The sequence below is a fragment of the Larus michahellis genome, chromosome 2 (genome assembly GCF_964199755.1).
Source record: "Larus michahellis chromosome 2, bLarMic1.1, whole genome shotgun sequence".
Taxonomy (NCBI): Eukaryota; Metazoa; Chordata; class Aves; order Charadriiformes; family Laridae; genus Larus; species Larus michahellis.
Window position 1 is genome coordinate 63,152,019 of NC_133897.1, and position 21,597 is coordinate 63,173,615.

Below are 21,597 nucleotides of genomic sequence, written 5' to 3' on the forward strand. Positions count from 1 at the left end.
GAAGAGAAGGCTCTGAGGGGAATCCCATCCATGTATAAAAATACCCTAAAGGAAGATGCAAAGAGGACAGAGTCAGGCTTTCTTCAGCGATGCCCCATGACAGGACCAGAGACAATGGTCACAAATTGAAACACGGAAGGTTCCCTCTGACCATCAGGAAACACTTTTTCACTGTGAGGGTGGCCATGCGTTGGCACAGGTTGCATAGGAGGGTTGTGGAGTCTCCATCCTTGGAGATATTCAAAAACTGTCTGGACATGATCCTGGGCAGTTGTAGGTCACCCTAGCTGAGCAGGGAACTTGGACCAGATGATGTCCAGAGGTCCCTTCCAACTTCAACCATTCTGTGATTCTATGACTTGGTGAACTTTATAGGAGATCCAGTGTCCAGCACAATATCAAACTTATGCCAGTGTTGCAGGACACCATGCCTGTATTCTGGTGTATTTCTCCCCAGCCACCAGCTAGTTACATCACAGGAGCAGTGTATCACTGACTTAAGCCTTAAACACAGTCACTTATCACTAACTGACACAATTTGAAAGATTACTTTTCCTCAGTTCACTATTGTCCCAAAGTCATCCCTAGAACTAAGTAGGATGGAATAGCTGAGGATGAGAGCTGTTTCAGTGGAAAATTTGGCAACTCAATTCAAACCAAGTCCTATAGCAGTTTAAACTCTAGACTATGCGTCAGAACAGAAGAGCAAGCATTCAAACACTATTTCCTTCACTCTGGCATGAATATTGTAACCACTTAAACCACTAAACAACATTCCTTAAATGAGTTTGTTAAGCATATGTCAAAGCTGTCAAGACCTGAAAATCTACATCCAGATATTTATCAATACTGCTATTCCACCGGATTAGGAGGATTGTAATAACTCCATTCTACAACTATACTTATTTTAATGTATGATCACATAACAACTATACCTCCGGTACAACCATCACTAGTGATATACTTACACTGACATAAAGCCATCTGACATCAACCTATGGCATCTAGTCCCTGGAATACTATTATACCACCAAATTAATGTAACAATATTCATTTTAATGAAGGAGTTAGAATGTTTTAACTATGACAAAATAGTTACCTTAAAATCAGTTGTGTGTTTAGACAAGTCCCTCCATCAGTTTACAATCTGTTTGCACCTGGGAGATTTTCATTATGAAATCTTACTAGCTGAAGAACTTCACAGGTTTCTGAATATTTAACGTTTTCCTCAAAGCCCAATTTTTGGAAGTGAAGGAATCCATAAAGCTTCCACTTTCCACTTTTTTCCCACTTTTTAAAGAAAACTGTAATTGAACCAGAGAAAATTGTAACCAAATGCTTTTGAAAATAAGTATACAATCTACTTGAAGATTTTCTTTCTTGTTGTCTGACTGCTGCTATTTTAACATTTGACGTTGACAAAAGGCCGAGGCATTTTTTTCTTTCAATAGATAAAAGCAGAAGAACTCACCTAGGCACTTATTAGTGAATCCAGAATGACTTCTTCTGCTTTCAGTTATTGGAAGGAGAAAACTTTCCAGATTCATCTACTCAAAACCCCTGCTTTTGCATAGGCCTTTCAGTATATCTTCCAGTTTTTTTCTTTCATGAATAAACATTAAATATTCGTGCCTTAATTAAAAGTGTTTCCAGTTGAGGTCTTGCATTCCACCTAGGTCAGCACTTCCTTGTCAGCCTGTAGTTTCAGTATTTATGACTTTACAGTGCTTACATAGCAGCCAATTGGGTATCAAGTCACTCCTTTCACAGGCGTGAATACTCTGTAAGCTGTTCTACAGAAGGAATCAAAATATCACAATACAGCAAATCAACCGTTCTTTGCAGTTTACCAAGACTGTTTTAATGGTCTGTAATTTAAATGGGTGCCACTTGTTAGCAAATTGAAGAATAATCGCAGCCCCTAGTTCTTTGGGACATTAGTTTAACTGCACTACTGCAGAGAGATGAGAAAAATCAGAGACAATTTCCTGCAAGAGCAAAAAGAATATTCAGATAAGAAATACTCTCCTACGACTTCGGACTTCATCTTGGAATAGAATGAACCAGTAATCCTTTGCCCTACTGTTTCAGAGCAATTAAAATTTGGTGGATAGAGGGGAAAAGGAGTCTTTCTTCAAGCAAATTGGTGCTGAAACTGACTTTTGATAGACTTCTGGCGATATGAGTCAAAACAACTGGAAAAGCAACTTTCTTATGGCAGCAAGAAAATAACTCTGAGTAATACTTCAGGATTTCTGATACCAGCTTCCCTGCTAAGCATCTCTAACACACAAAGCTCCACTAAAACCACGGGGACTTCAGAAAGCCTTTCACTTCAAAAACCTGTATACACCTGAAAAGATTTGCTGCTTGCACTTATTACTTGCAGGCCTGTGGTCTGCTGCATTACCACATGACAGAATTACAGTCACTTTGCGGGGTTGTAGATCACTCTTAGTAGTAAGTGGCTTTAGCTCTGAAGACAGTAAATCAATGGTTTCAACAATCCTAAGAGTACAGTATTAAAAGGATTCCATTGTTCGACAGAGAACGCTGAGCACTTTGCACACAGGTGCCTGAGAGTAATTGATGGCAGAGATCCTTTCTTAGGTATGCATGCCTGAACTGTATTCAATTCAGGGCCATTCTCAAAATGCCATTGTTTTCTTATGTAATTCACACAAGTTGCCATTGTACATTTGCTATTCGTCAAGGGATGTAATCTGAATCTTGTCGAATTACTCTGTCCTGGTGTCTTCTTCCCTACTCTAAATAATTAAGACTTGAGGCTTGCAAGACTTGGAGGGGGAGAGAGGAAAAACAGATGCGTGTTTCAGAGAGGCAGGAAGGGTGGCAAAAGGATGAGTAAGGTACAAGAGTAAAATGGAAATAAAATGTGGAAATAGGCATCCATTTACAGCTTATAAATTTAATAAAGACATGGTTTACACAGTTGTTCCTAGGATTGGAAATGCTAAGCTATTATTCTATGTCGGAAATGTTCTTTTCAGCTGCCTAAAATGTTGCATACAAAAGGTAATTCCTTAGAAGGCAGAGATTTTACAGTACTTAGCATTCCTAGCTTACAGGTATTCTAAACAGCACTTTGCAAGAGGAAATACAGCATCTTACTAAAATGAAGACACCCCAGTTATATAACATAGTTGTCCGCACAAATTCATAGCATTTCTGTGTAACTGTTTTTAAGATAGATAATGAAAGGCTGTACCCAGTAAGGAAATGCATATGCCTCCCTTATAAGTATGCCAACCTGTTCCAGCTTCTACTGAGTTTACAATAAAAGTAAAAGATATATTTTTTTCCTTGTTGTCTTGTTCAGGATACGGGTGAAGGTAGCCAAGTCCAGACTTCCTAGTCACAATGCAAAGACCTTTTTCATATTGTCACCTGCTAATGAAAGCAGCTTTTAAAAAGCACTACAATCATGACCAGGCTGGTCGTTTAACCTTTGCAGGGTCGTCTGGTAGTATCCTCACCATTTGAGTCTCTGACTCCATTTTCACTTAAATACTTCCACTAAAGTTCTGCTAAGCATCCTTCAACGTTTTTCCTGAAGATGTTATTTACTGAAGAATCGCCAACAGAACAGCTATTCTCACATTTTTTGCTTTTATTAAAACAATACCTTAAATCACTTTCTCTAAGTAGTTCACTCTTTTCACTAGTGCTAAAATGCCAGGAGGAGAAACTTGGGAGTCAAATGGGCTTTTGTTTTGACAGTTTGCTTTGGAGGGAGGAGTATTGATTTCTTCAAAGAAAATATTGCCCCAGGAGTCTAAATTGGATGGGTTGTTAGACCTGCATTTCACAGTTCCTTCCCTAGCCCATCCCTAACATGCTTAAAATTCTCCACAGCAATTGTTTGTGTTAACAAAATACTCTGAAGAGCTCCTTTCTCAGAGTAGTTTGAGACAATATGAAGGGGCCTGGGCATGCAGAAACTAGAGCATTTGTAGGAACCCGTATCTCTGTAAGTTTAGAGATATAGTGTGCTTTACAGCTCGGGTCCTCCTGGGGTCTCAAGAGCTGATGGACTCAACAAGTCCATCTGACACAGTATCTTTTTGAGATATCACTAGGCCAGCCTTCTCCTAAGTGTTTGTTCGTTGTTATTGAATCACTTCTTCCCCCTCCTCCAAAGCATGGTGGCATTCCTGAAGATGGATTTACCAACTGCCTTGGATTCAAATTTCACTCCCAGTTTAAAATTTCTGATATAAAAGCCTTTAGAATTTGTGTGCAACTACACAGGCGCTTAAAAAAAAAAAAAAAGCTTTTGTGACATTCTTAGGCTCAGCATAAACTATACCAACAAAAACAGTTGGCAAGAGGCTTGACTCACAGATAATGAAAAGGCTATGTACCCTTCCTCATTCCTGTTCATAGTCACTCACTCTCCCACCGTTTCCTAAAGTTGTTTATCTGCTCCACATTAAACCAGTTCAGGGGGCTAAACAGAAAGACTACTTTGTAGGTCTTTTTAAATTTTATTTTGGGACAAGAAATTACCTGTCCTTCTGAAAAGTGCTACAGTACACAAAAGGATTTAAACAAGTAGGAATTTTACGAGTTCCCCAACATCGAATTAAAATATAAATGTAACCTCTCTCTGTCTCCTGGGATTTTTAACAAGTCTAGAAGCATGCAGTGGATATCTCCCAAGTAAAAAGCATACTTTTTTTAAATAGACAAAATATCAGAAATATCATGATTCAATTAAATATTAAAACGTGTATACAATATTCAGAGTTTAAACTATTTATTTCTTGCCCATTTTTAGCGCTGAGCTGATTATTCCTTTCCTTCTACTTGTCTGCAAAGTTGTTTTCTGATCTCCCTCCTACCTCTGGCTCTTTCCGTAGCAAACTTCCCTGACACTCTTTGTATCTTCTACACGTCTGTTTATTAAAATGTTATTTTCAAGATGTGATCTATAAAAGACAGATAAAGACGGAGGAAAGCACATGACGAAGTGAACTTAGAAAGCATGTGCAAGGCTGGTCAGTGTGCATGTGTCTTTGATCTTAAATTAGAACTGTGCAAGTACGTTGATTAAAAATGTTACATCCTTTATCAACTAGTTACTGTAGGAAATGCCCTAGCCTATAACAATAACTGTCTATACGTACACGTATGTGTGTGTTTGGGTTTTTTTTCATTGGTATTGCTTGTTTCATCTGGAGAACTGAGGTACCAGGAAGTGGACACCTGAAGCCCACTAGGAGGGTTCTCAGCTGTACCTCAAGTACCTTCTTCATGTAGATAAGATATTTTTCTGACTTAGCTTTACACATGTAAGGAGTTTATTGGCCTTATCCCATGAGGATACTCATTTGTAGTGATAAGAGAGCCTATCAAAAGAGGAAATAAAGAACATTAGCCAAAGTGGAATACTGTCTACCTTAGACCGAAGGGTTGGAACATTTCAAATGAAGAAGATCGAATCGATTATAGTGTGTGAAACAGTACACTGAGATACATCAGAAGTTTCATAGTAGGCACAGACAAATTTATTTATTTCCTACAGGGCGTGAAAGCTAACTGTACGAAGACTCTTCTTCCACAGTTTCATTTGTAGCAATACCAACACACAAAAAACAGCTTCCTTCCCACAAAGCCCAAAACATTAGGCACTTCATGTATTAGGGATGCTTATGAGATTTCACATCCGATAGTTCATGTTGCAGAATATTTTGTCAGCACCAATTTAGACTCTGAATGTACACAACATGAACAACATCCCAGAAAATCCGCAAGAAATACATGTTTCCCCAAGCCATATAACATCATGAACTGAAACTTTTAAAAAAATAATAATCACAAAACCAAACCACAACAAAACAAACAAAACCAAAAAAAAATCCACCACAAACCCCTAAGGTTATTCTAATGCAAGAGAAGGCAAAGCATTCTCATGCACTTTTCAACCCCAGCTACCAATTGCAATTCCCAGAGCACTCTTTGCTAATCCAATCGCCTATCATCCACCAGTAAAATAACTCTCCCAACCTCTGTAGCCGTGGAGAAGTGAGGCTGTATGTACAAGAACAGCTCCTCCCCTGCTGAAAAAACCCACAGCAAAACCAGCATTTTGACTCTACTACCTTTGCCCTCCTTCAGGTAGTAAAGCAAGTGACACAAGGGCAGATATTCTATATTTTCTTCCTTGGTTCTTCTATGTCTGCTTTTTGAATGTATAAGGCTTCTTTGATCTAGCATAAGATTTTTGCCATTCAAAATCTTCCGATAGATTTCTGGCCTACTTTCCAGAACCCTTGACACACCGAGGCAGATGGAAGGATGACAAGCTGTTTTTTTCAGTTCCTTTTCTCATTGACTTACATGAACACCTTCATGCTTTCTTCATTAATAAGTTGTTGAACAGTGAGTGTACACTTCTGCTTTTCTGTATTTTATTTGTGACTGGTGGGGAAAGCATTCATACGCTCCCAGTGGAATACAGCAGTTCTCCATTGCTTCTTCAGAGACAGCGTCCAGAGTAGTATAGGGTTGCAATTACAAATGTTGAGAGAGCAAAGAACGAAGCTTGAGAGTTTTGGGGAAGAAAAATAATGGAGTTGGTGATAGATACTATCTATTAATAAGCGACATGCACTGTACAGCTGCGAAAGAAGTACACAGAATTTAAAAACAGAATGAGTAACTTTCAGCTCCTGAACTCCAAAAACAATTAGTGCTTTACCAAGAGTTTATACTGAGGACTGCATAGTAAAATGGCTCATCTTAGTCCGAACTGATCTTAATCCAGGCTATTGCAATTTAAATATAACTCTCAATCTAACTCTCCTGTAAACTTCATTGATTTTCTGACACAGCACTGATATGATTGTGCAGCACTAATATTATGCATACAAGTGTGGCGCACGTACAAAACAGCACAAGCCTAATAACACCGAGGGCAAATACTTATTTAGAAGAGCATCTCAGAAAGAAGGTTCAAATGAGCAACCGCTGTATTAGTTAGCACAATTTTATAGTGACTCAACATTATCGCTGTTTTTTCCTCTTTCTTGTTTCCCCAGCTTTCTACCTGATATAATTCACCAAAAAAACTCAATTAAAACAAAACTATATTTCTACATAATCTAGGTAATGCAGCAACCATCTGAACACAAACTATTTGCAAGATTTAGTCCAACAGTGATTCAGATAAAGATATATCTATGGTCAGGCAAGTGAAACCCAAGATGCAAATATCACTGAAAAATGCTTTAGAATATCATTTGTACATAAGCAAATAAAATACAGTCCAACTAAACAGTGACTCTTCTAGTTCAACAAACACTGTTATTAATATAAATTTGCTTTTGGAAAAGTCACAAAGTTCAGAACATAAGCGTTAGAGCATTCACAAAAGTTCATTTAAACTGCACTGAAGATAGACTAAGTCCTTGCTTTTCATTGATTCCAGTTTCTTGAAGAAAATTCCATGTGCTCTAAAGCTTGTATTTTTTCAGCTGCATCAGATGGTCTGATAATATATATTACCTTTCTTTAGAAACTATGCTCTTTCACTTATTCGGCAACGCACTGCAAAGCAGAGAATGTGAAGGTCACGTGTAATTTACAGTGTTTATTTCTGATGGTGCTAGCTAATATAACTACTAATTATAATCAGGAGAACAGCGTATCGTAAACTAGAACAGGTATTGTACAAGAAATAAGGTCTGATTTCTGTTTCAGTTCTGTGAAAGAGTTTTTCCTGGGAGCAACAGTAACAGAAGGTTTCAAGGAATAGCAAGGCTATGCAAGGAATCAGATGCAGAAGTCGCAGTCCTAGGCACTGAAAATGAACTAGGTAACCCACTGGGGCAGGTGAACATCACGCTGCTAAGCACCGTGTAGGGCAGTGTTATGAAATCAGGACAGAGTACAGTAAACCCCCTGAAAACGGGTCAGTGGACTTACGATAAGCTTTCTTCATTTACGTTTGGGTGGGAGAAGGGGAAGGGGGAAGGGAAAGGGAGAGGACATGTATTAATATGTAACTCCAAACTCACCGATTTTGGCCAAGCTGGCCACAAGTATCCAGAGCGTAATGATGTAAGGGTCCTTGACGTGATGCCATTTGAAAGAGACGATGGCAAAGCTTTCAGACTGGCTGCTATTTATAGGGCTTTCCGAACTTCTCTCTCCCAGCGCCCCTGGGAGAGCCATCAGCCCCAGGAGGAACCCCACTCCAGATACCTGCCTCATCTCCAAGCCACAAGCAAAATCCTGCTTCCCCTTCCCGGAGAAATCCCGCCTCTTCGGAGGTCCTTGGGGGCGAGGTCCTTGTCCCTTCGCGGGGGCGCGACCGAAGATTGCGGACCGCGGGGACACCGGCGCGTTCAGCGGAGAGGGTCCTATCCCACCGCCCTCGCCACGGCCGCACCGGCTGGCTCAGGTGCCGCTTCGGCACGGAGTGGCCAAGGAGGGGTCAGGGGCTCTGTGCACAGGCAGATGCTTCGAGCTGGGGTCCTGCTGCTTGCCCGCACCTGCCTTTATCAGACTGCTCCCGAACGGCCGGAGGCGGAGCTTTTCCTGCCGCTCCCGCGGAGGCTGCAGTGCGGAGACAGCTATGCCCTGACTGAGCACCTTTCGGGATCGGCAGGGGAGCTCCGTTCCTCCGGGGGGACGTGTCTACCGTCCTGCCTCAGCTCTGGCCACGGGGGGGGAGGTTCGAAAGAAGCGGCCTTGAGCACTAAGGGCTAAGGCTGGGGCGCTCCCGCGGGAATGTCCAAGGCGGAGCCCGGGATCCGCGCTCGGATCGGAATGGGATGAGCAGGAGATCCGCAAGTCTCCAGTTGGGTGCTTTGGACGCGCAGCCTAATGGGTCAGCCTCCCCCCCTCAAATCCGCTCACCTAGCTGGTTGCTACAGGAGAAATGCACTCTTTTCGGCTTTTTAGCGTCAAATCGCGTTAGGGTGTCGCTCACTGAAGAAGATAGAGCAGATGTCTCAGACCATCTTTTTCTTCTGTCCGCCAGAGAGCACCTCTGCCCACGCTGCTCGGGGAAATGACACCAGCAGGCACGGTTTGGCTTTGCACTTAGATCTTCTTGCAACTTTTTGTTAAGATGTGCTATATTAAAAACGCTACCTGGCTTCTTTCCCCGCCCCCCCCCCCTTTTTTTTTTAATGGTTACAACGTGAAACCTTTTAGAAGGTTCTCGCTTTCCCCCTAAAAGCTTATTTCTTGCTGATAACATTTGCCTGCTGGTATCCTGGCCAGTCCTCAGCCCGGCCACTTGTGTGTTGCAGGCGGGTGGACCCATGATAATCATCACCCTGCCGTAAAAAAGGCAGCAAAGTAGCGTGTTTTCAGCAAACAGATCTGAGTGCACCTTTCTACACACCGCAGCAGCAGGAGCTCCTCTCCTGTATTGAGTGCTCTGAAGCAATCCAGCTGGCCACATGTGCAGTCCACTGCTTCTTCGACTTTCTGTGAAAAAATATACTACCTTTTTCGTTTACTTACATGACAGCTGGTTTTCTCAAGAGTTCAAAATTAAAAATGTTTGGAAAATTAAGAAATTATTTTGACTATTTCAATCACTTGGGAGAAAGGCTAAGTACTATTTCAAAGTCTAAGTGACCTGCACAGACACTCTATAAATCAATTAACTGGGTAATTGAAACAAATTTGCATGGAATGTCATTATTATAAAGGGTGCCTATCATTATCGCATAATAATCTTAGCTGAGGAATTCAAGGAGCAAAGTTCTCTTGAGTTAGTGCACTGAAGATTCAGTTATTACCTCAAGGCAAGTGCAGGCCCTGCATTGCACCCTCTTCTCTTCAAACAATGAAACATCTTGGTTTTTATTTTCCCTTCTTCCTCATTACTTAAGGGAAGGGAAATTATGTAGGAATTTTTTAAACTAGGAGCCAATCTGAAGATGGAATTGGCAACTCTTTTTAGGAAGCATGACAGAACAGCAAAATACTTTCTTTACATTTAGGAAATGTAGACAAAGACGTGCAGAATATTTCAGTGTTTTGACAACTGAAATCCCATCAATATTATTTTATCTTTCTTGGAGCATGACTTGGGCACCCAAATGTCCTTTAGAATTTGCTCCCAAGTTTTTAAAGGTTCTGCAAATGACTCTGGACAATACGAGAGTAGCATTTTTGTGTATTGCCATTATAGAGAGAGAACTACAGTTGGAAGTAAGTAGCTGTTGATCACCTGTGTAACCTGTGAACAGTAGGAGTTCCTAGTTGTTAATGTCAGTTCCATTCGCTGATATATTAGGAGAAAATGACCAGCTGTCAGCACTGGTTTTATCATCACAATTTATTCCAAGTACCATCACATCACGAACATTTCAGCCGCAGCTGATAAAAGGGCATCGCAACTGCCATAGTGTCCCGGCTTATATATGTGATTCTTCCCAAATCTAGTTCCACAAAATGATAACAGGGGTAGAAATAAACCTTACTATTGGAAGCGTTGAAGCTAACTATGTTAGGACAAATGTGTCATAGATCAAGAATACCTGCAGCTGTGCAAGAAAAATGAGAATGTCTTCCCCAGGGGATCTTTTCTACAGATAAGCAAAGGCTTACACTTGGAGGAGCTGGAGCCAAGATCATGCCTCTGATTGCCCTTAGGTGATGATGTACTCATGACAATAGTGGTGACAGCAACCAAGTTACATGACAATTCTGAGTTTGCTGGTGGAAGTAAATCAGTATTAGCAAACAAAAAATGTTGGAAGTACCATCTTAGCACAGTCAAGCTAACGTTAATATGCTCCTCAGTTGAAAGTGTAAATACCCCAGAACCTACCTTAAAGGGATGTTGTGAGAATTTCAGAATTTGTAAAGATTTTTTAAGGCCTTGGTCCAAACTGCTACAAAAGTACATAATTTTCTTGTCACAAAGTCTTCTCAAAACAAGGTTTACAACACTGTTAAAATGACAACACGGTGTTTTGTAACAAGTTAATGGTTCAAAGTGTATCTGTGACATTTGTCCTATCATCCGACTGCTTAGAGAATTTTTTTTTAAGTAGGCTGGATAGCAAATGACTGTACATATTAGGGAATTCTTGTGTAACATTAATATGGTGGAACAACACAGAGAGGACAGAGGAAGGAACTGGTAGCCCCATGAATCTCCTGCAGGTACGTGAGTACATGCTAAACCAACAGTCCACTGTATATACATGAACTCATGTACAGAATATATACTTGTACAAGAATACATTTGCATTTATGCATTTATTAACAGATTCGGTTTTCTTGAAGGGTCTTTATGGAAGCCTTAGGTAGTTTCTTATGTCCTGATTCTGTATCAGTAAAAAAAAGCATCAGCTTGAGTACTATGTTTGCAATAAAGATATCACACGACAGCTGATGTTCCCTGACTCTCCAAAAAGATCGCACAAGGAAGATTTCTACCTACTGTAAAATAATGGCTTTGTGTCCTGAGTGATTTTTTTTTTTTCTTTTTTTTTTGCAACTGAAAGAACTCTAACATTCTAGCTTCTGGATATGTGTAAATAATTGCTTAAAGAAAATAATTAGTAGCAACTTATACACCCTTCACATGATGTGTCTCTTGTAAAGATTACTTTTTGGGGAGTTTTTTAAAGCTGAGGTAATAGACAATTTCAGTTACCCCCCCAACAGATAAACTAAAATCTTTAAAATCATATTCGTTTTTTCTAGAAAGCACACACAGCCTTTCAGTTGTACTAACTTAGAGGTAGAAGTTATAATTAACTTTCAATATTAGTGTTTACAACAAATGTGAAATATTCATAGCTGAGGTGAAATTAAGAAACACATTCCTGTGGAACCCAGAACTTTCATAAAGGAAAGTAGATAAATCCAAGTAGCAAAGACTTGGCAAATGAATTGTGAAAAACCTCCTGATGCAACATAAACCATCATAAATCACTTATTATCATTCCTTTCTTTCCTCAGGGAAATGCATTCTTTTCATATTGATGTCTATTAAATGCATAAGCAGGTTAAGGTAAGATTTTGAAAGGGATATAGTTCCAGCATATATTTTTACACCGTAATTCCAACTGTATACATAGTTAAATAGAGCAGTAATAGTTGTGAATGGTATTGTACCAATATAACTGTATGATTTGGTGAAAATTAGTGTGGTTTACATGCAGATGAATGCAAAACCATGTGAATTTATATTGACTTTACTAGATTCAACAGCTGACATTTCCCAACTTCTCTGCAAGTGAAATGAGTGCAGCTGTGCAAGTTTATGCTGCAAGGCGTCGGACAAATATTGCTGGACTGAGCAATGTTGCAGAGCATTATGTACAGCGTGATGACTATGAACCTCTGAAATCATTCTGAGAAGCAATGTATTAATTCAGCCCACACACATTACTACCAGTTTAAGTGAACAAAATGAAGACTAGGGTGAGGGCGAATGAATCAAAGAAGTACATGAAAATGGATTTGGCTGGGAAGTAGGATGGCAGAGGAAATTATCTGTATTTTTCACGACTCATTTCAAGACATGACTGCATTTAAGGACAGTAAGTGGAGGGGATTTTTACCGGATCACTCATTTTTAGCCTCACATCTTTTTGAAAATGGCAGACATCTCACGCAGATTGTGAGATTTTTCTGTTTTGTTGTTGTTGCTATTATTGTTTTTAATGAACCCCCACATTTATGTTAGATTAGCAGCTAATCTACTAGGAGTGGGAGGGTACAAGTGACAAACATTAGCCCCAGCAGATAAGGATGGCCCCCTCCATAAGGGATTATATCTGTGTGAGCTCTCACTGTAATAAGCAGTGAAAAGGGAATGGGACAGGGAAAGAAGTTATTACAAGGCACCAGATACCTAATACATTTTCTCATATTATGTTCAGAAAAGAGATGTACTTTTATAAAATGCTATGTGTGTTAGAAGTCCTCCTTCTTTAAGTTCCAACTTCAATGAAAAGTCTTCTATTGTGTATTAGGGCTCTTCTGGGCTTGATGCTAGTCAAAGATGACCACAGAGATTTTCATCCGTGGCAGCCTGCATCTTCCACGCTTTCCCTCTTGTACTGTTTGTATTCCTGTGTTTCTGGCATCCTACTCCTGTTTTGTTTCTCTGTACTCCTGGTCTCTGCACTCCTTCCTTTTCATGCATGTCTTCTGTCAATACTCACCAAAAATCCCAAATACTGAGACCTAAGGACCACTCAAAATGCTATATGTGTATGTTGTTTCATCTCAGTGCTTAAGCTCCCACATGACTCTCTCTATCCATTCAAATTTAGCTTTGTCATTTTTCACCACATATCCTTCTTGCAGGTACTCACAACATCCTTAACAACACAAATGCATATACTAGACTCATGACATGCCACTGCTAGTTTTCCTAATCATCAGGGAGATTGTACCTGCTCATCTTTAAAAATCAATTGTCATTTGGCTGTATATTAAAAAGGCTGGGGGAAGACTGTGTTGGAAACCAGAGATCAAGTGGGTAAAAAAAAGGAAATAAAAGTGCATCTCTCTGAACTATTTCCATGTAGAAGTATTCAGCTTTCTGTAGCTTCACCTGACATGGCAAGCCAAACAAACAGCTGAATTGCTTAGGTGAAAAACAAATGACCCTTAAATAACAAAGGCAGCTAAATGGAACAGTTTCAATTTCTAGCACAATAATTTTACATTTATTTCTTGGTTTTGTATCTAGGCTCAGATGCTTCTTGATCTCAAGTTTTGACTGACCTATGGAGAGGGAATCTTTCCTTTTTCTGATTCCCCACATACCATGACTTTCTGTAATCCATGGTTCATGCCTGCCCTGCCTGGTTTAATATGTGCACGTTCACATTAAAAAGTCCATTTGGTTTCACCTAGAGCAGGTACAGAATTCAATATGCCATCCCCAGAGCTCCTCTTTTGGCAGACACATAAAGCTTGTTCAAAAGCACGTGTGATATCTGCAGGTGGAGACTTCCCCCACCCCCTCAAAGTGAACAAGAGTGTCCCCCGTTCTCCCTGCCCTTCACAAATTACATGCTGAGGTCTGCTTAGCCGTCAGCAGCCACCATCACGTAGTGATTCGCACTTGTTTCTATTGGTAGGCCATGGTGTGGACATAAATGGTTTAACCAGTATGTGAAAACCCAGCAACAAGAGTAAATTTCCTTACCTGTCGCAATCCATATCTTGTTCCAGCAGAGGGAGCGACCCTGCAGCCTGCCCGGGTTTAAGGGCACCCGGTAACCCATGGATATGGGGCTTCCCGGAGCTTCTTGGATCTGATGCTTTGAAACTGCTCCTACCTTCAGGATGCTTCCTTACATCAAAATGCCCAATCTAAGCCTCTCCTCTGTCGTTACACATCAAGGAGCTTTCATCCGAAGTATTTTCAGAAGGCAGTTGAGACTTTGTGAGGGCAAAATTTTGCCTTTTTTTTTTTTTTCTTTTTTCTTTATCTAAATTGTAATGAAGAAATCAGTGAGCCTTACCTGGTGTGCAACAACAATAATGTAATAATTAGCAGTTACTTTAAACTTAAATCAGTTAAAGCAGAGTACAATAATTAAATTAAGTATGATACTAACAAAATCTACCTACACAATTTATGGCTTAAGATATTGAATGTGGCAATTTGATCAACAAGAATTGTTGATAGATTACAGTCAGTGCTTCCATGTAGTTGATACATAGTTTAAAACCTGCAAATATTTAAGAATGATGCATTAGAAATGGTGGGGAGTTTCGCTGGATAATTCCGGTTTATTAGAATCAAAACATTTAACCAAAACATACATATTTTTATGAACCGTTCTTTAGTAAGTCTTCACATGATGAGAATGGTATTCCTGGTTAAAGCCACAGAGGAAGGAAAAACTTCAGAGCTGGTGATAATATCAACAATCTGCCTAATTCAGTGCAAAGACATAATCCTGAATCTCATATATTTCAGGTGAATGCCCTGATATTGATCATGGCTCGGAAGAAATTAAGATGGTCCTGATTTAACTTTGGTCTGCACTGAAGCAAAAACAATTGTTGAAACTTCAATTTTTGAGAAAAAAAATAAATTTCAACTGATTTGAGCTTTTAAAAACATTTGTTATTTCAGTACACAAATCTTTGCACTAACTGTGCTGGACATTGCAATCAATTTGAAGAAGTTTGCATGTGGTATTTCAAATGTTAATTTAACCAGAATGCAGCACATGTTTTGTAGTCAATTGGGCAGTAGTGGAGTGGAATGGGAAGAGAAATCATCCTTTGGGGCTGTGACAGAGATTCTTTGAAGTGGAAGTGCTCTCTACTTTGAATTGAGGGAATCTGAACTGAATTGCTCTTTATCTCACTGAAGTTCCAAAGGCCACAAGGTGCAGCATATCTACGGCGTGCACTTCCACATTACTAAAACAGCAGCCATAAACTGACTAAGATCAGTAAATGAATGAATGTGTAAACAGGAAGAGGGATGTTTTCTAAACATGCAAATTAATTTGACACTATTTCATTTAGTAGTTAACTACATTAATCTGCTTTGACAAATTTCTGACGTCTGAAAGCCTTGATCAGAGTTATTATTACTGAATTTTCAATAATTCTTTTTAGAATCAAATAATACATGGAAAAAATAACTTTATCATGATAACTTTGAAGTGAAAACAAGAAAGAAACTGATTAGAACTTTACTTTCATGAAGTTTTACTAATAAAATTAGGCAGTGGATCCAGGTTTTGTCAGACTAATGTATTTTAACCTGCTGTTTCCTACAAAGTCACACTTTTGAAAACACAGAAGTACTCCACACAGTTGCCACGAAGGGTTACTAATTTTATCTACTACATGAAATTAAGAATCCACACAGCAAACAAGTAATTTGTAAAACCTCCCTAAATTTTAACTGCTGTCGCCACCTTGGAGGCATTGTTCAATATGATGACGCAGGGACACGCCACATCTTTGAGAGACGCTGGGGCATTTGTGTCTGGGACTAAGGATTCAGTCATATCACTTGCCCACTGGCTGCACATTCTTGCCGTTTTCCTCCTATTTCCTTGCTGGACCTTTTGATAAGCTGTTTCTGCTTTCAGTCCACTCCAGTCCTGAAGTGAGGTGATATTAAAATCAGAGGCACTTCTGAAAGGTCCTCACCAGCCTAATCTCAGTTCAGGACAGCATCGAGCTTTATGTACTGTACCTTAGTCTTAAAAAGTGAAGAGAAACGCATGGAAATGCAGATAATACTGAAGACAGATACACGAAGATGAGCCTATGAGGGCTGCCCTGGTCACTAAATCCATGCGTGCATGGGAGTACATGCATTAAATTGTGTATTTCCTGCATAAATTTTCCACATATTGTCTTGAAAATGTTATCTCAAATACATTCAGCTGGTTAGGAATATTCATACCATTTCTAACATAAATTTCATCAGAAATTTCACAACCTATTTATTCTTGTGTGAGCATTGTCCTTTACTGTTGTTTCTTCTTCTGGTCTTTTTCACCCTGTAAAAGTAATCATACTCTCTTTGGCCATTTCTTTCAACCTAAACTAGGCTAACCTAAGCTAGTCTGCATTTATACGACGGGCTCTCCACTCCCTAACTACCTGAGCAGTCCTTCTTTGAAAAGAAGCTTGAATTATTCCTTCCTGAACAGAGCTCACCAGGAGACACACAAATGAGGTTTTATTAAACCTTGTGGGCTGGCAACAATATTTCCTCATCACCTCTGAAACATATGGCCTGAAACACACCAGAATGGCATTGTTTTTAACAGCCACATCCCGGAACCTATCACAATACTCATCCTGAGATCAAGTAATATAGGCAAGTCCTACTCTTTTCCACTGGTTTCCAATGAATGAGCTTTTAGCTTACTGATCATTGTTTTTTTGCTACTGCATGATCTTTCGTTTCATAGCATGGAATTTCATTATGTTAGTATTAAGTCCTCAGTGTCATCATGTCCTTTCAATACAATCTTCCTCTGTATGGATGGCAACTCCAAACTTTGCATCATCAGCAAATCAGCTGTGGATGCCAAAAGCATTAATGAAAATATTAAAGGAGACCGTCCCTAAAGTGTAACCTTGAGGTATTCCTCTTTTCACTTCCTTCCAGCCTGCGTCTCGCCCCACTTTTTCAATAGTAGTTGTCTTCACAGATCATTGCAGTCTACAAACTATAGCTTAGCACCTTGACAAACAGAACAGTGAGAATGTGGTATTCCTGCATGAAGTGGTAAACATTTGTGTATCCTAAAATGTGAACATCTCTCTGTACCTCTAACTCTGTTGCTTATACATGACAAACTTCAAGTTATATACAGTCTGAAGGAACATGCAGTGCTGTTGCAGCATGGTATACACTGATAAATGAGGCAAAATTTCCCCCATGATTATTAGCTTAAAAAAAGTTAAAAAATTTATGCTGAGTTAAAACAAAATCAGCTTTCACTGGGTTCACATTTTCAAAAATTGTCAGCTCAATAGATTCAGCTATTTGAATTTTTAATCTATTTAGTTGTCCACACATAAAGCCAGCAACTCTGTTTAAAAACAGGCCTTCATAAAACTTGAATTTTTAAACCAAATCAGAGTTTATGACTGTTTAGGCAAACCCCATGGACAGCAACAGTTGCTGTGATCAGATTGAAGAACTGTGATCAGGTTGAAGAACTGTGAGCTCCTATAAAATTTTCAGTTACGTGAGGAAGTTTGGAGTTGGACTTGAGAGTAGGCATCAAGCTTTGTTTTGCTTCTCTAATGAACTAAGCCTGCACTTTCAAATGATGTGGTGAGCTTACCTAACATCTCGTCATTGAGAGCAGGAATTTTGAGAACTCATCTAACATTAAGGGACTGGATCACCTTATCTCTGAGGGAGACCTGGGACTGTTTATCCTGAAGAAGAGAAGGCTCAAGGGGGAATCTCATCCATATGTAAAATAACTGAAGGGAAGGTGCAGATAGGATGGAGCCAAGCTCTTTTCAGTGGTGCCCAGTGGTAGGACAAGAGGAAGTGGGCAAATACTGAAACACAGGAGGTTCCCTCTAAATGTCAAGAAACACTTTTTCACTGTGAGGGTGGCCACGCGTTGGCACAGGTTGCATAGAAGGGTTGTGGAGTCTCCATCCTTGGAGATATTCAAAAACTGTCTGGACGTGATCCTGGGCAGTTGTAGGTCACCCTAGTTAAGCAGGGAAGTTGGACCAGATGACCTCCAGAGGTGCCTTCCAACCTCAATCATCTGTGAGTCTGTGATCGAAGCATCAAAATGGGAGGACCTCACAGCTTGTATCTGTTTCTGCTTCTTCATTACTGCAGCTTACCATTTACCTTGTGCTGCAACAGAACCACCCCTGATGTCATTCTTACAGCCCAGCAAAAAATACCAGAATAGTTTTCTACTGAGTTAGTAAGCTGAACTGGTCCTCTGAAGATCCAATAAGTTCTACAGCTTGGGCAAGGGAAGAAACCAAGGCCATCTGTCCCAGTGCAGGGAAAAGAGGAACAAGTAGACACAAGCCAAAGCATAAAAATCATTGCCTTTTGGCAATAGTGAGCAGTTTAAATGAATTTAAATATAAGCAAATAACCTAGGATGCTTTTACTCCATTGTGTTCCCTAATTTTCCATATTTTTTATCATATTCTACAAAATTTATTTTTTTAATATGAAAAAATTCTTTTATTAAAAAATATAGGGTTGCCATTTAATTAATTGAAAGCCCAATTTTCTTGAAATGGAGGTGTCTACTACTGATTTTTTGCCAAAAAGTGTTCCTCTCAGGACTATATTTGATAATGAATCATAAACAGTGGGCCTACTACAAATTGAAAAGAAAAAAGGAAATAAAAGAACTAAGATTTTGCCAAAGTAGCTCACAAATTACAAACTTATTCCCCAAAGTTTTCCTTGCAACAGTGTTTTTTACGATGCCGTGCTTGGGAAATCAACATCACACTTGAGCATCAACAAAATTTTACTTTCCCCTATGTCCCTTACCTCATAAATTTCTTGCTTCACCTTTTCCTTCTGTGACCCCTAGAGTTATTAGGTGCTTAGCAAAGAAAGCATCAAACATTATTGTAGGGATCCAGAGAAATTTACAGACTTACTGATCTTGATATTAATATGAATACAGGGTAGAAAGTGTATAATTAATCTTTTCATTTTTACTTCTGCTTATTAGTTATAATTCATTTAACTTTTACTGTGAAGAGGAATCACTGAGAATTACAGCTAATACTTTCCTTATTGAGATTCAGTAAAGTAATTTTTAATACTTTCTGAAAACATTTTAAACTATGATCTCAACATTCCACATGCTTTACTTTTTTCTCCTCTTAAACAAATTGAAAACTTCCTTAATCTACTTTAACATCTCCATTTTAACCTTTTTTTATTAATTAAATGTCGCCTACATTTTATTCTAGAGAGAGAAAGACAGAGAGAATGCTACTTTAACATTCTGTATCTGAAAGAAACCATGCAAGCTACAACTTATTACTTCTCTATTACCTTGTACGCTAACTATGATAGTCCATATATTGGGTCACACAATAAACTCTTGGTTTCTCCTAAATCAGTTTACATAACCTTGCATCACCATGTTCTGTGCTAGTGACCTTGAAAGAACTATACTTACCCACTCCTCCATGTCAGATCAGGGCTGAAAATAACCATGGCCATGTTGAAATAACGAGTACCTTCTAAAGCAAGCAAGTAAGCAAGCATACCAGACACCGGCTATATAATCCACTATAAACTGGTGTCCAGTAGAGATGTGAATACAAGCTATGTATTACAGTTCTCATTCTTCAGGTAAATCAGAGATTTCCTTGAACCTCAAGGATGACATATTTATAAGTCAAAGGAAAGAATTTGACTTTCTGACCCTACTCACGCAGAGCTCTTAAATTGCTAAGGGAAAGTATCATGTCACAATGTGTATGTTGTGTCACTTTAAGAGAGTCATTATATGTAGAATCATAGCATGATAGAATGTGTTGGTTTGGAAAGGACCTTTAAAGGTCATCTAGTCCAACCCCCCTGCAGGAAGCAGTAAGGGACATCTTCAATGAGATCAGGTTGCTCAGAGCCTCATCAAGCCTGGCCTTGAATGTCTCCAGGGATGGGGCCTCCACCGCTTCTCTGGGCAACCTGGGCCAGGGTCTCGCCACCCTCATTGTAAAGAACTTCCTCCTAATGTCTAATCTAAACCTACCCTGCTCTAGTTTAAAACCATTGCCCCTCGTCCTATTGCTACATGCCCTTGCAAACAGCCCCTCCCCAGCTTTCTTGTAGACCCCCTTCAAGTACTGCAAGGCCACTATAAGGTCTCCCCAGAGCCTTCTCTTCTCTAGGCTGAGAAGAACCATAGTGGCATTAAAAAGCAGACATCAAAACGTAAACAGTATGAGACAAGAATATGTCTGTTGTGCATCAAATGATCTAATTGTGTTAATTAATTAATTAGGATCTACTTCATAAGGGTACTGCATCGTTGAATATTATAGGCTGATCACTATTTAAAGATGAATCAAATTCCTTGCCATATTTCCTTATTTATATTGGTATTTATAATCTTTAGATAAGATTGAATACTCTTGATTATCAATGGTGATAGATCTACAAGAAATATTAGTAAACATCTCTGTTTCTAAATTTTTCTCTTGACCAAATGCCTTTTCTTTCTCTCCCATAATAGATTATGTCAGATCAAATTTTGCTCTCTTTACAAGTAAATAGGTGTATCATAATTTATCTGATGATATACTATGAGATACTATACATAAGTCATATTTACTTTTCAGTTATGTTCACAGGAGTATGTTTATAATGATTTGTAGGCTGTGAGAGAGAGTAAAGAGCCCAAAAGTGTTTCAGTGGAAGTCAGTCATGGAAATTCTTTTGATATTCTCTGGACTACAATCTACACAGAAAGAAGTCAATCCCAGTTGGCTACTTCCAAGACTAGTTAGCTACTTCCTTCAAAACCTGCAGGCTGCTCAAAATTTTAATAGGAATTGGAAACCAAAATTCAAACAAAACTCCAGTAATAAATAAAGTTTCCTTCCAGGAATAAAATACCAGAGGCATACTTTTCCTGTTCTTGAACTCCTTATTAGGCATCAGGTATTTACCATTGTCAGAACAATAGGTGACTGGTTTGAATTAGGGTGACCTTTCTTATATTCTTCTTATCGATCACATTTAGTTCTAGCAGTGGTGCACATCAGTAACATTTAATATGAAACTTCATGACCTAGAAAATAATTTAAGAAAGGAAAAAGAACGTAAGCATTGTCAGGATCTCATTATAGGTGAGGTTTCTAAAAGGTCAGAAAGTTTCTGAAATAGAATGCATCAGTATATGACCAATACAGTTTAAAAAAAAAATCTAAAATCAGCAGCAGGGGTTGAGTTTACAAAATATTTGGAATGATAAGGCTCTATATAAGCAAGAGACATTTTCATAAAATAAGTAAGCATTAAGACTGAGAGTTCTTAAAAAATAAAAAGACAGGACTTAGATTTACAGAGCAGAGCATCCAGTGATTTTATTGTTTATTCAAACTGATGAGGTACTCATGAGT

At 39.1% G+C, this 21,597-nt stretch overlaps 1 protein-coding gene across 2 annotated transcripts in view; it reads right to left on the reverse strand.

The window, feature by feature from the left end:
• Nucleotides 1-8,238, reverse strand: part of SLC9A3 (solute carrier family 9 member A3) — a 55,113-nt gene extending 46,875 nt beyond the window's left edge. For both annotated transcript variants that reach the window (XM_074575689.1, XM_074575688.1), the window contains exon 1: nt 8,043-8,238. In XM_074575689.1, the coding sequence (XP_074431790.1) occupies nt 8,043-8,238 (196 nt within the window). The remainder of the gene's footprint in view (nt 1-8,042) is intronic.
• Between the last annotated feature and the right edge of the window lie 13,359 nt (nt 8,239-21,597).